The sequence below is a fragment of the Aspergillus welwitschiae genome (genome assembly GCF_003344945.1).
Source record: "Aspergillus welwitschiae strain CBS 139.54b unplaced genomic scaffold BDQ94scaffold_3, whole genome shotgun sequence".
Taxonomy (NCBI): Eukaryota; Fungi; Ascomycota; class Eurotiomycetes; order Eurotiales; family Aspergillaceae; genus Aspergillus; species Aspergillus welwitschiae.
This window is the reverse complement of record NW_020798697.1, coordinates 591,569-606,867: the sequence shown is the minus strand read 5'-3', so window position 1 is coordinate 606,867 and position 15,299 is coordinate 591,569. Positions and strand designations below refer to the sequence as shown.

At 50.1% G+C, this 15,299-nt stretch overlaps 8 protein-coding genes across 8 annotated transcripts; 2 read left to right on the top strand and 6 right to left on the bottom strand.

Annotated features, from left to right (window-relative positions):
* Positions 1-399: 399 nt before the first annotated feature.
* Positions 400-1,096, top strand: BDQ94DRAFT_166229 (major facilitator superfamily domain-containing protein; the record flags this gene model as incomplete). Its single annotated transcript, XM_026770493.1, has 2 exons — positions 400-642; positions 701-1,096. The coding sequence occupies 2 exons, from the start codon at positions 400-402 to the stop codon at positions 1,094-1,096; spliced, it is 639 nt and encodes a 212-aa protein (XP_026631024.1).
* A 1,458-nt stretch (positions 1,097-2,554) lies between these two features.
* BDQ94DRAFT_166228 (uncharacterized protein) lies at positions 2,555-2,902 on the bottom strand (the record flags this gene model as incomplete). Its single annotated transcript, XM_026770492.1, has 1 exon — positions 2,555-2,902. The coding sequence occupies one exon, from the start codon at positions 2,900-2,902 to the stop codon at positions 2,555-2,557; it is 348 nt and encodes a 115-aa protein (XP_026631023.1).
* Positions 2,903-4,085: 1,183 nt separating this feature from the next.
* Positions 4,086-5,442, bottom strand: BDQ94DRAFT_181398 (polysaccharide lyase family 1 protein; the record flags this gene model as incomplete). The annotated part of the gene is made up of 5 exons (XM_026773876.1): positions 4,086-4,421; positions 4,476-4,709; positions 4,773-4,869; positions 4,918-5,043; positions 5,096-5,442. The coding sequence occupies 5 exons, from the start codon at positions 5,440-5,442 to the stop codon at positions 4,086-4,088; spliced, it is 1,140 nt and encodes a 379-aa protein (XP_026631022.1).
* A 2,855-nt stretch (positions 5,443-8,297) lies between these two features.
* On the top strand, positions 8,298-9,814 carry sdh2 (succinate dehydrogenase iron-sulfur protein subunit SDH2). The gene is made up of 3 exons (XM_026764674.1): positions 8,298-8,976; positions 9,042-9,193; positions 9,250-9,814. Exons 1-3 carry the CDS (start codon positions 8,553-8,555, stop codon positions 9,571-9,573), a joined length of 900 nt encoding a protein of 299 aa, XP_026631021.1. The 5' UTR covers positions 8,298-8,552; the 3' UTR covers positions 9,574-9,814.
* Positions 9,815-9,870: 56 nt separating this feature from the next.
* On the bottom strand, positions 9,871-11,297 carry BDQ94DRAFT_181394 (class II fructose-bisphosphate aldolase). Its single transcript, XM_026773875.1, has one exon. The coding sequence runs from the start codon at positions 11,220-11,222 to the stop codon at positions 10,356-10,358; it is 867 nt and encodes a 288-aa protein (XP_026631020.1). The 5' UTR covers positions 11,223-11,297; the 3' UTR covers positions 9,871-10,355.
* A 31-nt stretch (positions 11,298-11,328) lies between these two features.
* Positions 11,329-12,905, bottom strand: BDQ94DRAFT_135469 (NAD(P)-dependent oxidoreductase). The gene is made up of 3 exons (XM_026764673.1): positions 12,613-12,905; positions 12,074-12,567; positions 11,329-12,025 (listed from the first exon to the last, which is right to left on the bottom strand). Exons 1-3 carry the CDS (start codon positions 12,866-12,868, stop codon positions 11,465-11,467), a joined length of 1,311 nt encoding a protein of 436 aa, XP_026631019.1. The 5' UTR covers positions 12,869-12,905; the 3' UTR covers positions 11,329-11,464.
* Positions 12,906-14,091: 1,186 nt separating this feature from the next.
* On the bottom strand, positions 14,092-15,148 carry BDQ94DRAFT_135467 (uncharacterized protein). The gene is made up of 3 exons (XM_026764672.1): positions 14,804-15,148; positions 14,404-14,709; positions 14,092-14,316 (listed from the first exon to the last, which is right to left on the bottom strand). The coding sequence occupies exons 2-3, from the start codon at positions 14,604-14,606 to the stop codon at positions 14,277-14,279; spliced, it is 243 nt and encodes an 80-aa protein (XP_026631017.1). The 5' UTR covers positions 14,607-14,709; positions 14,804-15,148; the 3' UTR covers positions 14,092-14,276.
* On the bottom strand, positions 14,619-14,910 carry BDQ94DRAFT_166223 (uncharacterized protein; the record flags this gene model as incomplete). The annotated part of the gene is made up of 2 exons (XM_026770491.1): positions 14,619-14,709; positions 14,804-14,910. The coding sequence occupies 2 exons, from the start codon at positions 14,908-14,910 to the stop codon at positions 14,619-14,621; spliced, it is 198 nt and encodes a 65-aa protein (XP_026631018.1).
* Positions 15,149-15,299: the final 151 nt, after the last annotated feature.

Sequence of the window (15,299 nt, the reverse complement as noted above, 5' to 3'; positions counted from 1 at the left end):
CGAGGCCAGAGCCCACATACCAGTCATTGCGCGGCAGACCCTTTGCCCCAGTGGCCAGAGTTGGACATTGGGCTTCCAGGACGGAAGGAATGTAAGGACCACCAATCAGGCAGCTCGTGTATCATAGTTGTGCAGAGCCAATCGTCATAGCTGCCCAGTAACCAGCTCTCATCTCCATATCCATGTTTGGTGCCTGTATCTCCCCAGGAACATGTGCCTCTACCACGCGGTCTGTGCCCTGCCCCTTGCATTTCGTACTTTCACCATCTGCCCTTTCCAAGTGCTGTAGCAGACCCCTTCCAGAACGATGATAGCCTAGTTTGAAGTCCTATTTGAGCAGCGTATTCCTCCGTGGAAAGAGTCCAGCGTGTCCGCGAGAGACCTGCGGTACTATTCCCTATGGGAGTTGAATATATTGAATTCAGCCATGCGAAGGATGGCCTGGAGTCGCAACTTTGCAACTGTGCTAGTTCTCAGAACCTGGTCGAGGTTGCTAGTGCAGAGCACCTGCGCCACAATGCCACGGCGAACCTGGCCGCGGAATGGAAACCCGGTGTTAAAGAATGGCTTGTCCTGACCTGCGTGTCTTTATTGTTGACAATGGATGCGTTCAACGCGACCGTACTGCTTCCTATGATAACAGTATGTGTGTTGAATATGTCCGTCCCCGTCTAAGCGGCTGATCACCTGATATGGATAGAATTCATTAGCCACCTCTGAACAGCCACTTGGAAGCACGCTATGGATTGAGGCATCATATATTCTGGCTAGTGCGGCAAGTCAGCCATTCTCTGCCATGCTCGCAGCCATTTTCGGGGTAGGGCCTATTGCCCTTGGAGCCGCTGTGCTCGCTACAGTGGGAACGGGGGTCTGTAGTGGTTCGATGAGCCTAGCTTGTCTAGTTCCAGGGCGGTTTGTTCAAGGCGTAGGCTGTGGAGGAGCAATCACGACCTCCCTATTGATGATAGATGAAGTCATCCCATGTCCCCACCAGGCCCGATTTACTGGTTATGCCTTGCAGGCTCGAGCGGTCGGGGCTATTGTTGGCCTTATCTTCGGTGGGGTGCTTGTCAACCATGCTGTCTGGACCTTTTAAACCAGTTTCGTCTTCTGCGCACTGGGGCTCTTGGTCATTCCGTTCGCAGTTGAGTTGCGGACCTACAAGCGTATCGCAAAGTGCAAGGTGTGCGAGCTTGATTGGCAAGGTGCCGTGTTGACCTTTATGGGAATGGGTTGCCTTCTCATAGGCATCAATTGGGGCGGGATACTATATGAGTGGAGTAACTGGCACGTACTGGTAGTTCTTGGTACTGGGGCAGCCTCGATCATCGTCTTAGTCCTGTACGAGAGTCTGTGGTCTATCCACCCGCTTTTCTCTTCGGCAGTATTCAGCGACATCGCAAGGTCTATGTTGTACCTAGGTAGCTTGCTGCACGGATTTTTGGTAAGCCATCAGCGTATGGTAATGGAGAAAACACTACTGACTTGCAATAGTTATCCTGCCATCTCGTCAACTGTGCCTTGTATCTAAGACTGGTTCAAGACTTATCGTCTGCATTCGAAGGGCTCAGCCTCCTCACCGTCGTCAGTCCAGCATTATTAGCACTTATTCTGACAGAAAAGGTGAGACTGCTGCGAGACCCGAGCGCCTTTCCCTGGATGGTCCGGATCGGATGGTTTTGCAGTGTCCTCGCGACAGGCTTCTTCATTATCCTAGACGTCAGCACTCCACCTCAAGCATGGGTTTTTATCTTGCTTGGTGGAGGCATGGGTCACTCCTTGCTTATATCCGGGTACCATCGAGGCGTCCACTATATACGCCAGCCAAGCAGAGATAATGAGCACTACCCAGCATCATGCATCCTCATGTATTCTCTTCTGCGGACGTGGGGGATGTGTATTGCTGTCCCTGTGAGCGGAGCGATCATCTTGAATCGAATGTTTAGGGAGGAGGGTGCAGAGGGAAGCATGAATTTTGATGTTCAAGCAGGCGGATCCTCTTTATCGCAGCAGGGCAGATCTCAGAAACTGATGCTTGTAGATGGGTTTCATATGCTATGGCGTGTTATGGTCGGAGCTTCTGCTTTAGGGGGCATTAGCTCGCTGTTTGTGAAATGATGTATAGCAGCGTGTGAAGCAGCATTATGAGATGATTGAATGCATTTATTCGAACAATTATTCACATACCGGCAAATATGGAGATGCGAAGACTGCCGATTGTTCGAGAGACAAGTCGTTGGGATGGCTAAACTAAACGGGAAGGAACATCTGCTTCACGACATCCACCATCCACTTCCCCTACGAGTTACTACAGGTTACTACACACAAGGAGAGAGTGGAAACCACACTAATAAATTCAAAACCAACACACGCAACTTAGTTCAGGGAATAAATCCAAAACTCAAATGAAAACATCACAAATATCACGCCAACTGAACATCATCATACTAGAAGATATGGTATCAAAAGACAAAGAATATCGCTTCAAACACCAAATCAACCAAGAGCAATACATCATAGAGATACCTCGAAAGAGGCAAGTTACATCATTCAATCACTGCTCATGCTCATCCTCGTTATCATCATCATACTGATCCTTGTTCTTCTTGGGATAAGGCGTAGGCACTCTCTTCAACGGAGCACCGAAGTCATAATCATCAATGCCCATCATTTCAACCACTTCACCCTCACTAACACAGATGTTTTGTTCTTTGTCTTGGGTCGGAGTCTGCTCGACGGCACCATCAACAACAAAAAGAGGGTGGTTATGTGAGACCTTCTGCTTTTTCTTCGGCGGCTTGTGGTCGTTGTTATTGGTCTGGGAGGCATACATAGAGGTAGTTGGCTGATTCTTGGTCTTGACGACCTTGAGCCAGTTGGAAAAGGAGACAATCTTGTCCATTTTGACTGTTATTGGTCGTAAAAAGAGGATGGTTTTGTTTGATGTGAGAGGAAGTGAAGAGTAGATAGACAGAAGCTTGCAAGAGCAAAGCAAGAGCAAGAAGGATAGCTAGAAGTGTGTTTTTTGAATGAACTTCAAGCGTAGTAAGTAACGGAGGAGGTAGTTGAAGGAGGGAAAGAGTCGATTTTGAGCTTGCAAGTAACGGGGGAGCTTTTATACTTCCCCCTGATTAAGGTTTGTGACTCCTTCTATGTTCTATAGCACGTCTACCTCATCGACGCTACTATTTTGGGCCAGTAGCAGAGTCACTGTGATTGTTTGTTCCGGTGGACGGGGGTGATTCACAGCCCCTATAGGGATACACGGAGCAGTGGTGTATACACATCGTTACGTCCGCAGAAGACAGTATTGACACACTGCCCTGGAGTTGAGGTATAGTGACATCACAAGATGTAGCGACCTTGGCTTGGTTTAGCATCATCGGTTTCTCTACTTCGCGTATAAGTATACGAGTCTTGTCGATGTCATCCTGTGAGTCAAGAGGGATGATGAAGCCGCGGGTGAAAATAAGTAGAAGAAGCCATTGCATAATAGAAATGACTATTTGAGGCCATTCCCAAGCCTAATGTTCGAAAAGTCTTTGTTGCTTGTCAAATGAGGCTAAGGAATTACAGGGTCAGATCAAAAATGATCGTTATAGCGGCTTGTATCCCGCACCATACTGTAAGCGGCAGATTATCGTGTTACATCGATGTGTTGATAAGTTGCTTTGCTACTTTGTGGCTTCAGAGAGAAAAGGGTGAAAATCCTGGACTTAGTTGAATGCAAAGAATATTCGATTCCAGGATGATGCCTCTACTAATGAAAGACTTTTTGGGAGTTTGAAGTATAGCCGGCTCGGCTATCCAGATTAGACTTTTGTTCCTATTTAGGGACATCGGGAGGGAAAGTTTGGTTCACGATCGCCATCTTATCAATTCCTTACTACATGTGAAAGGAGCATATCTACCTGAAAAATCTGTAGACAATAATGTCATTGTGTCGGCTGGTTATTCAACCAGATTAGGGTCGTGAACACTCCCCATAATTTATTATAGAAGTAGATACAAGAAAGGTAACTTCTCAAGCACGCCGCATCCCCTGATTACATCCACTGCTATCTACCATAAATGAGTCAACTCATTTACAGGTTGCCCTGACCGGCGTTAGCAACAACGCTAGAGGCAACAGAGGTGTAAGCAGAAGCAGAGGCAATGTTCTTGCCCTCGAAGTCGGAGAGGAAAGAGGTGCTGTCCTCGGAGAAAGTGCCGGAGGAGCCGAAGCCGTTGATGACACAGTCACGGCCAAGGTAGGTGGAGCAGACTTCACCGGCGGTGGTGGAGGGGACGGTGAAGGCCGCACCCTCGTAGGTCTCAAGGACGGTGTCGACGTTCTGGAAAACGTTGCCCTCGGCCAGGACGTAGCCACCCTCACCGATCTCAAAAGCGTGGCCGGAGATGTCGTAGAAGTAGTTGTTGACCTGCAACCATGATTAGTCAGGTCGGAAGCGGCCAGCAGAGAAAAGGCGACTTACACAGTGGAGGAGAGTGTTGTCCTGGACCTTGGGGCTACGGCCGGAGGTGTGGTAGATGTAGTTGCCCTTCATGGTGACCAAGTCGGCGTCACCATCGAGGTAGATGCCCCAGTAGTGGTAGCCATCGCAGGTGGCGGAGTAGTCGGAGACACCGTCAATGTAGTTGTTGGTGAGAGAGACGCGGTTGTCGGCGCTGGTTCCAAGGACGTAGTGCTGGCGACCGATGCGGGCGGTCTGTCATATGTTAACTCAATGCTCTTGAAATATAATGTAGAGTTGAATAAGATGAAGACGTACAGTAACATGGTCGATCCAGACCAGGTCGCAGTCATCAAGAGTAATAGCATCACCACCCCAGACGTACTTGGGGTTGATGTCGGTAACGGCGATGTTCCTGATTTCGTTAGAGAGCAAATTCTTAATGACACCGAGCATAACCTACTGGATGATGATGTTCTCAGCACCGCTGACAATACGGAGACCCTTGCCCTTGATTGCACCAGAGGAGCCCTCACCGATGAGGGACTTGTTGGAGGTGACGGTGATACCGAGGACACCAGCGTTGTAGCTATCCAAGTTAGATACAAGATCGAAGCGGGTGACAATCGCCAAGGACATACTATTCAACGCTGACAGAGGGAGCATCGGGCTCATAGTTCTCGCACCAGTCGTCCTGGTCAATAGCAACCTGGCAGGCGGAAGCGGTACCCCAGGGAGCGCAACCAGTGCCAGTGGTGGTACCTTCGCTGTCGGTGAAGTCGAAGGTCTTGGTCAGGACAATGACGCGGGCCTCATCGTCTCCAAGGTAAGAGACCAGCTCATCGATAGTGTCGGGGTAGACGGGGGTGGCATCACCGCCACCGGTGACGCCCTTGGCGAAACCCTCAGCAGAGCCGGACACGCCGACTGCAGCGGCGGAACCAGCGAAAACAGCGGCAGCAGCGCTGAAGATAGTAGAGTACTTCATGGTGAAGTGTGTAGAACCAGCTATGAAGGGGAAAGAAAGACTAAGGTGAAGACAGAGGTATGAAGAGAAAAGGAAAGGAAAGGAAGGAATGGTTTGATACAGAGAAGAGGTCAATACGGATGGGATTGGGGCCTTTTATAGGGAAGACTGACTCGTTGACGGAAGCATTTGACAAGAATCTGATAGAGCTTCCCCTCTGGCTCAGACCCATTCTGGGTAAATTGGACGGGTGATCGGTATGAAACGGCCAAGTGCATCTTTGATTAGTAGCCAAGGGCGATTGAGCAAAACCGTTGATTCTTCTCGGTCAGTCCACCGGCGCTAAAGTCGGTACTGGCCGAGCAAGTAGATTGAAGGGGGTCCATCGTATCGGACCATGGATGGAGTGATAGGCATCGATGACAACCAAGATTGGAAGGGGGAGAGAGGAGTCGTAGCCACATGGTTGTCCATCACGGTGATGGCCCCTGTTCGTGGACAGTGAGCTGGACAGCCCACCGTCTTGCAGGCTGTTGAAGGTCATAGGTGGATCTTAGGAGGGAGTCGGGGGATTTACGGCGTTTCATGATGCCCGCGCCGGCGCACTTAGTCACGGTAGTCTAAAGTAACTAGTCCATCCACTCGGGCTGGTGGGCCTCGCGATTGAAATTCTGTAAAGAAGCAATTCCTCCGTCTTGGCAGAGTCCTTGTGGCAATGATAGTCGGGAAAATACCGAATCCGACCATCAGGGTGTAGCTAGTAGTTTGAGGATGTTACGGATGGAAGGCTGGACGTGCTCGACAGTTAGGGCTGTTCATCAGTGGTGAAGAACAAGAGGGGAACCGGGGGGGAAACAATTTTGCATCACGAATCCAGCTTCTTTGAAAGGTTTAGCCTCCACTGAGACCGTTTCCGTTTCGATTATAAATGGATCCAGTATCTCCCCACGCCTCTCTATATCTCTAGTCGGTCTTCTAGTCAAATGAGAGCAGCTGGAAAAGCTGCGCAAAGTAAAAAAAAAAAAAAAAAGAAAAGAAAAAAGCCACGAATTAGGCGTTCTTGGTAAGGCGCCAGGAACGCCGGTCAAGTGGCCCACAGTGGAACCTTCGGGCTTCGGCGATATCAGGACACCACCCATCAAGTCGACCTCCGGGCAGCTATTGCTCCTCGAGTTTCGAATCCAGTGCAGAAATTTAGCCGTCCATTTTTAGAACCGATCTAGTTGGTTGACTGATGATTTTGTCATCCAGTCTGAACGGGTGACTGGTCACGATAAGGTGGGAGTATCTCGGACTCCGTAGGCATCAATCATAACTCATTTTTATCACGAATCAGGGGAGATGGAGTGACGTTGCCCCTATCAATCATATTTCCGGTCCAGCTGCACACTATACTGAGACATTTTCCTGTTAAGCTTGGATTCCGGTGTCTTGGCTCATCAAGCTTCGAAGCCGTAGAAGGAGCTTATTCCACACCAGAAAAATATACCGAATCAGACAATACGGGGTGGTAGTTTAATTAAACCCCATCTATGTGGTCTGTCCAGTTTGTCTAGAACTTGGTGAGCCACATCGAGGTGCCACTCACGCTTCGATGAGGGCTATAACATCACCCAGTTAGAGTTATCGAGCTAAGCCAACTGCGATCAGACGCATGGGTACCGGGCGCGCGATAGGGGTTGTTGTTGTCAACGCCCTAGATTATGCTTAACCAAATCCAGAATCATCCCCGAGGCTGTCGTGTTTAACTCTGATGGCTTTCTTGATATTGAATACGACGGCTGCCGTGTGCAAGTGCTGCGCCTTCTAGATTGGCTAACCTCTGATATGGGAGCCAAACCCCGCTTTTTGACAGCATCTCGAGTTGAGTGTGGAAGCAATCATAAGCATGCATGTTATTATTACGAAAAGTAGGTTGGCGATATATTGCCTGAGTAAATGACCTAGGGGTATTCGGAACCACCCGGAAGAGACTTGCTGGTTCCAGCCTCATCAAGGCCATCATTCACTTCAAACGTTGAGCTTTCTCGGCGGTGGTCCCTCGCCTTTATACTATTTGTGGACATGTTCCCTTGGTATATTGCTTGGCTGAAAAGTAATCTTCCGTCAATGCCTTGAGGAGAATTGGATGTAGTAAAGTCACGCAGTCGGAGTTGGATATACGCGCATGGCGGGAAGGACTTGATGCAGGAGTAATATAAATTCGTCATTCCCAGGCCGCCACCGGCATTTTGCTGCATGTTGATGGACCACCGATGCAGGCTACTGCAATGTGATAAAGTGCGGGTGATGCATAATCCCACTACCGCGCACGAAGGAAGCAAGCGTCAGTTGAATTCCACCAAGACGAGAAGGAGTTTAGGATGGTGGAGAAGCCCAGTTGGGTATAGTTTTGATACCTGAAGTGATGTGACTTGTTGCCTTGTTGCCTTGCTGCCTCAAAGCCTTAGGGCCTTGGGGCCTTGACACCTTGTAAATTCCTGCCTTGGCGCCTTGGAATATTGATGCCTTGTAGCCTGATATATATGGCTAAATTAAATGCCTTATAGCCTTAGGCATACATATTTCGGAACGGCAAATGATTTCGGCTCCGTTTCCCCTTTGGGACATTGCCTGTTGGCCGAGCATCCTCGAGTCACACGGACATAGAAGGGGACAGTGGGTTTAGACATCAGTAAAAGAGGCTATCTTTGCTCTCATATAGCTACTTACTCGCAATTTGACACAACTCATCTTCAATTGACCTCCGATTCGAGGTCACTGAGTGGAATTATATTCAGTCCAGTGCCTCGCCGTGTATCCCCGACGCTTGCAATTAGCCTTTGCGTGATTGGCCAGCAACAGCTGAGTCAGCCATTTGCCGGCCGCCAGACCCGAGGTTACCTTGAGCTGCCAAAGGCGACAAAACATCGCCAGAACCGATCGACTTCACTTCCTCGTGCCTCCCTTGGACCTCGTTTGTCGTTGCCGCTGGCTGGCTGCTCTTCTTTCAGGCCTCTCTCCTCTCCCTCCACCGCCGTCGACGTTCTTTCGTCTCATTGACCTCTCCTACTCGCGCATATCCTATTTTTCGCCATCTGTTAGATCTCTCGCCCCCCGATCGACCGTGATCTCTCTTTCGACCGCCCACAATGGCTGCCCTTCGCACGACCTCGCGCCTGTTCGCTTCCTCGAAGCCGCTGTTCCGCCCAGCCGCCTTTGCTCGCTCCTATGCGACTGTTGACGCCCTTTCCCAGGTGAGCGCAAGCGGCCACGCGAGCAGCAAGACCATTCCCGAATCTAAGACTTCGAATGTGCAGGACCCTAGCCCCTCGGAGCAGCCCCGGGTCAAGACTTTCCATGTCTACCGCTGGAACCCCGATCAGCCCACCGAGAAGCCCAAGATGCAGACTTACTCCCTGGATCTGAACAAGACCGGTCCCATGATGCTCGACGCGCTGATCCGCATCAAGAACGAGATGGACCCCACCCTGACTTTCCGGAGAAGTTGCAGAGAGGGTATCTGTGGAAGTTGCGCGATGAACATTGACGGTGTCAACACCCTGGCTTGCCTGTGTATGTTGTCCTGGAGTCCTTGGTGCGATGTCCCGGCTTGGTGGCGCTGACTTTTTGCTGTATAGGCCGTATCCCCACCGATACCGCCAAGGAGTCTCGCATCTACCCTCTGCCTCACACCTATGTCGTCAAGGACCTGGTCCCCGATTTGACCTACTTCTACAAGCAGTACAAGTCGATCAAGCCTTACCTGCAGCGCGACACCCCGACCGCGGATGTAAGTGTTGACAGCGTGTGCTAGCGATGTGGATTTTTTTACTGATAAATATATAGGGTCTCGAGAACCGTCAGAGCCCCGAGGAGCGTAAGAAGCTGGACGGTCTGTACGAGTGCATTCTGTGCGCTTGCTGCTCTACCTCCTGCCCCTCGTACTGGTGGAACAGCGAGGAGTACCTTGGACCCGCCATCCTCCTCCAGTCCTACCGTTGGTTGGCCGATTCCCGTGACGAGAAGACCGCCGAGCGTAAGGCCGCTCTCGACAACAGCATGAGCGTGTACCGTTGCCACACCATTCTTAACTGCTCGCGGACTTGCCCCAAGGGCCTGAACCCCGCACGGGCCATTGCGGAGATCAAGAAGATGATGACTGCTCATTAGAGAAGTGACACGAGATCTTAAAAAAGAATTGCTTTCTCTTTGTGCATTACGTCTTGTGTGGCTGGGTATTTTTCCTTCTTTCCTATCCCATTTCTTTCTGATTTATTCGTGTCTGAGCTTTATTCCCTCCATCCCCGAGGTCTTTCATGTTGGATGTGTTTCAATAGGTGTAAATTGTGAATGTGATTTATAGCCATGGCGGTCAGCCAGTGATCAATTGAGTATATACTTATTTGGTAGATGACTTGTGCGTAATAAGTCTAGATATGCATTAGGCCCATTTGTTGAATCGGTACTCTTTATATAAAGTGGTGTATATATAATATACACCGTTGTATTCAAGGAATTGGCATTGAAGTGATCTAAATACCTCATTTGAATATCCAACTACTAACAGAAAAACTAGTAGTTGAAGCCTAGAATCACCTGGTAGCAAATGATAACAAATGCCATCATGGTCTAGACCTGTCTTCGCTACCTTGAATATATATTCAGTTCACTGGTAGACAAAACCTTGCTAGTATCACAGAGATTCTGTTCTCCCGTGCATGAAGACAGTTGAAGTCGCTACTAGTCATTAGTAGCAATATATCAATTGAGATTATCAGTAGATCAAATAACTAGACCGCATCATGTCTATATGATATACCAAGACAGGGAAACCACCACATGAAGTAGTATAAAACCGAAACACCACTCACTTCTCACCATCACCCATCACCCATCACCCCACACACTCCACAACTTCAACAACAAGATCAATACAAAATCAATCAAATCAATCAATACCTCCCTCCCGACCCCAAGACCTCAATACACCTCTCCACCGCTTTCTCCATCCTCTCCGTCGCCTCCTCCACCAACCCCATAACCCCTACCCCCTTCCCACTAGCCTTCTCCCCCATAACACCAACCCACTCCCCATTCAACACCTTATTAATATTAATCTTACTAACCCCAGCCCCAATACACCTATCAAAAATCCCCTTATCAAAGGGATCCGCCCCATGCAACACCAACCTGACCCTATCCCCCACCCTCTCCCTTATGCTCTCCAACCGATCATACTCCAACCTAATCCCGCGGGGTCCATAACTCCCATGCACATTCCCAAAAGCCGGGGCAAGCCAATCAATCCCCGTATTCACGAACTCCTCCGCCTCTTCAGGTGTCGTCAACACGCCCTCAAGATCAGCCGTGTCTGAGATGCCGTCTTCTCCGCCCTCGATGCGCCCTGGCTCCGCTTCAGTCGCGATGCCGCGCTCGTGGCAATATGCCACGAGTTCGCGGGTCAACGCTAGGTTCTCGGCTCTCTCGTAGTGCGACATGTCGATCATGATGCTGTCGAAACCGGGGGTTATGTCCGCTGCCTGGCGGACTATTTCGGGTGTTTGGGCGTGGTCCAGGTGCACGGTTATCGGGACGGAGGCGTTGCGCGCGGCTTCGGCGGCGGCGTGCACGAGGATGGATCCGGCGTAGTGCAGGGCCCAGGGGAAGAGGAGGATCATGGCCGGGGAGCGGAGCTTTTCGGCGGCGCGGACGGTTGCGAGGATGCCTTCGAGGTTGTAGCAGCACATGGCGGGGATGCCGTAGTGGTGCTGGTAGGCGTGGTCCAGGATGGGGAGGGCGCGGTTGTTGGGTAGGGACATGGTTGTGGTGGGGTTGATTGAGGAGAAGGGGGGAATTTGGACAAAGAGAGGGGTATTGAATAAGTTAATAAGTTGTGTGGGTATGTGTGAGGGATAATAGTGCTATGGTGGTATGTATTCGATCTTATAGTTCTGTCGCGACGGAATGGTTGATGTTGACTCCACTATTGGCAGCCGGAGTTGCTCCGACCCATATGAGATCATTTCATATGATTATAATCCAGATTATTTCGGTGGCTCGTCTACGGATAAACACGGATTACACTGGTGCTGCCCTCCGATCCGAACCCTTGGCCCTTGGACATCAACAATACGTTCAATGCTGCATTGCCGAGATGGAGCGGGCAGTGCATGTCCCGCGCCTTCTGCACCACTTTCTCTAACCGACTGACCACCGCATCCAAAGTTTCTGTCCCAGCTGGCGCCTGTGCCCCAATTTTACCCTCAATCATCTCCAGTCCCCTCGTGATGAATACCTTGCTTCCCCCGGCTGCGTCGCTCACGAGTTCGAAGAATTGCGCCATATCGACACCTAGTGACCGTGCGAAAGCGATGGCCTCTGCAGCCGCGACAAGGTTCACACACTGCATAAGGTCCAGCACGAGCTGTATGGCCGTTTCTGGATCCTCGCTTGCAGTGGAAGTATTGAGATCTTTGAGCGGATGCGAGTAGTACTGGCGGATCATAGCGGAGTCGTCCTTGGGCCCGTAACCCTGCACGAGAGCGGAGAGATAGATCTGCTCTGCAGTCGCACAGAGCGGAACTGGGTAGTTGTTTTGACGGGCCGAGGTAGTGATGATGCCCTAATAATGTCAGTACGCGTGGTAGTGGCAAGGGTAGGTGTGACCTACAGCATCCTTCAAGATAATCGTCAGCGCGCTCGCCCCAGGATTCCAATCTTCCTCCAACATTCTAGGAAAACGGTTCTCATGCATCCAAGTCCACGCTTCTGAGCTCTTAATCCGTTCTGCTGTATTCACTGCATCCAGGCCCAGATGCGCCGCGAACCCCATAGCCTCGCTGGCACCCAAGATGTGGATGGCAGCCAGCACCTGATGTACCATTTTCATGTTACTGCCGGCTCCCACTCCTCCAGGGACAAGGTAAAGCTTGTTTGGGGCAGACATAGCCTGAAGTATATCGCGCGCAATTTGAAGTGCAGAGTCGGAACCGCCCGCCATGATGGAGAGGGTGCCGTCCGCGGCGCGCTTTGCACCTCCTGAGACCGGCGCATCGACAAAGTGAATATCTGATCGACCTCGAGAGGCAAGTTCTGCTGCGACAGATTGGGCATATGAGGCGGGCACGGTGGAACAAAGGAGAAGAGTTGCATTTTGGGGAAGATCTATCAAGTTAGCCTAAGGGAACCAACGGCTAGGGATGTACACACATTGCACAACGCCCTCATCTCCAAAGAGGACGGTTTGCGCCTGCGGCGCCGACGCTACCATACACACGTAGAAAAGTTTTCCCTCCGCTGATTCACGTAGCGACGAGGCGGGGGTGCCTCCCGCAGCCTGGAATCGCTGCACCGAGGCTGGAAAGACATCGTATCCGTAAACAGGGTATCCTTCGTGGACAAGGTGGGTGGCCATGCCGAAGCCCATGGCCCCGAGGCCGACAAAGCCAATGGCTGGTTTAGACATATTCAATTTCAATTGTTTGCTTTAGCTTCTTGAGCTGTAATCTTTGTCGTGTGGCTCGACACCATTTATGGAGGGGAATGGGTCGCTTTGAAGTCCGAGGACGTGGGGGATGCCGTGGGGGGTTCGGAGGCGGTCCGATCAACACAATCGCCAGTGGACTCTGGACACTGCCATTCGGTATCACCGTTAGAAACGTTTCTTCCGAGCTTGGGTCATTTTACTAGAGTCTACCCCGAGGCAGGACTCCCAATTCATTCTGACGTTCGGTTGGTCGGTGTTGCAGCCGATACTATGAGAGATCTCAAGCGATGATCGGCCCGTACTGATGTTGTCGGGCTTTTCCGCCGTCCATTGACTTTGGTGCCCACTTCCCGCTCCATTGCTATGTTGACGGTTATGTGCTGCTGCTATTTTTTTATCAAGACATCATGAACAAGATGATGGTGACAGCGGTAATTTTGCTTGAAGCACACTCGTCCAAATGGGAGAAAATCATGGGTGCTTGATGATGATGTTAACTAATCTAAACCACAAGCACTGTCGGAGTATAGCAACCATGCATTGGAGAGATCAGGTTAGCTGGTAGAAACATTACATCGTCTGTTCATCCTGGTCGACCGAGTCGCGATGTGTACGAAAATGGGCTTGCAGTATTTTCTCGAAAAAAAGGCAAAGTCATCGTCGGAAACTCATGTGTCGGTGGGAACAGTGAGCTAAACTCTCGGTAATGATACTGACGTATGAATCTCAACAATGGATTAGAATAGTTCACGAAAGTCGAATCTGAAACGTTCCTTGAAAAGTTATATGTATAACAGTCACTACATTTTCAAAACAAATAGAAGTTAGCAAAAGAGACCCAAGATATGACCAGGAGAATGGTAACTGTAATGGTAGTATTGCACTGCTCTTTCAATGTCGGATATAACCTGAGATCGACGAGACAAATTTCACGCTCATAATATGAACCACCGATCGGGAGAGCAGCTCACGAAGGGACTACGATTGCGTAGGAGACTGTCACAATCCCAATGCAGTATACCCTGCAGAAGGCCATTTGAAGGACTGGTGGGTATGCAAATGTGTCATATAGTATTCTTTGACCAGCTTTGAATTCTAACAGTAAGCAGTAGTTGACCGGAGAGAGCAACCTAACGGCACGTTGGTGGACACCTCGCCACATGCGTGACCTCTTTTTCAATAGGTCACTCACTTAGTGTGATGCGGTCATGCACGCAGCTAATACCTGGGCTGGTTTGCAGAGGGCTGTAGCATTTCAATCGTATAAAAAAGCAGGAAGCATCAGAATTGTCGCAACGACCAGTATCAATTATGGAAACCTAGAAATACTTGAGATACAGAGGTCGCTGGACAAATTTGGTTGAATTCTGTATTTTCAACAGCACGATCAGAGACGAATGTAAACATTGCGTAATAACCCACACCACCTAGTTTACTATTAGACCAGGGAAACCATAAAGCGTACAGACGGCCAGTACACCTTCAGCTCTGGAGGTAAAGTGCTGAATGCCTACCAAGAATGTCCAGTAGAGAGACCGAAGTGGTCAAAGACATTGAGGTAAAGAATATGATGGGGTGTGCTCAGACAGCCTTGCGAGCTTTTTCTGAGGGTATCCCAACAGCAAACCAGACGCGGAACGCGTAGACTTGGCCGTAGATAAGAGCCGGCAACAACCCATATGAAAAATGTCGGCCCCGACCGGCCAGTGACGAACATCTGACCGAGTAATTAAATCGTGGTACAGTTCAGTAGGATGCACCCAGGGACGCGAGATTGCTCCAGCTGCTGGCCGGATGCCATGACATCTTCTGTGGCCGGGCTGTATGGGATCACGGTCGCAGTCAGCACAGGGTTTACTCGCCCGTAAAAAGGAACAACTTGCATGCCTGAGTAGACAGAGAGATATTACATACGCCGGCAGATCAATCCGAGTGAGCTTCGCCAAAGTATCGTCAACGGACGGGTAAAGCGTCGCCTTCAAGGCATGGAAATGCGTCTCATCGGTCAACTCGCTGGTCATCGGCCACGGTGTTTAAAGCAGCTAATCCATCAAGCTGTATGTACAGTGATAAAAGTTTTGAGAGTAAGATACATCTTATTCTCTTTCAACCCGAGGAGTGAAGCGCAGAGAATGAGGTGAGGTGTTGATGGAAGGGGAAAAGACCAAAAGGGAAGGCAAGTGTCGATCGTGAGGAACTAACTTCCGATGAGTAATGGCAGGAGCTTTCAACTGTCCTGGCCTGTGTCTCATTCACTGTCACGTCGTGGGTGCAGCTTTCTTCTGTTGAACGCCCCAGCAAATGGCCCCCAAATTTGATATAGGGGTGATGTTTAAGCAAACACCGACAAAAGGGAATTAGAACGGAGAACCATACCAATGATGAGGTTATCCGACTTTCGAAACATTAA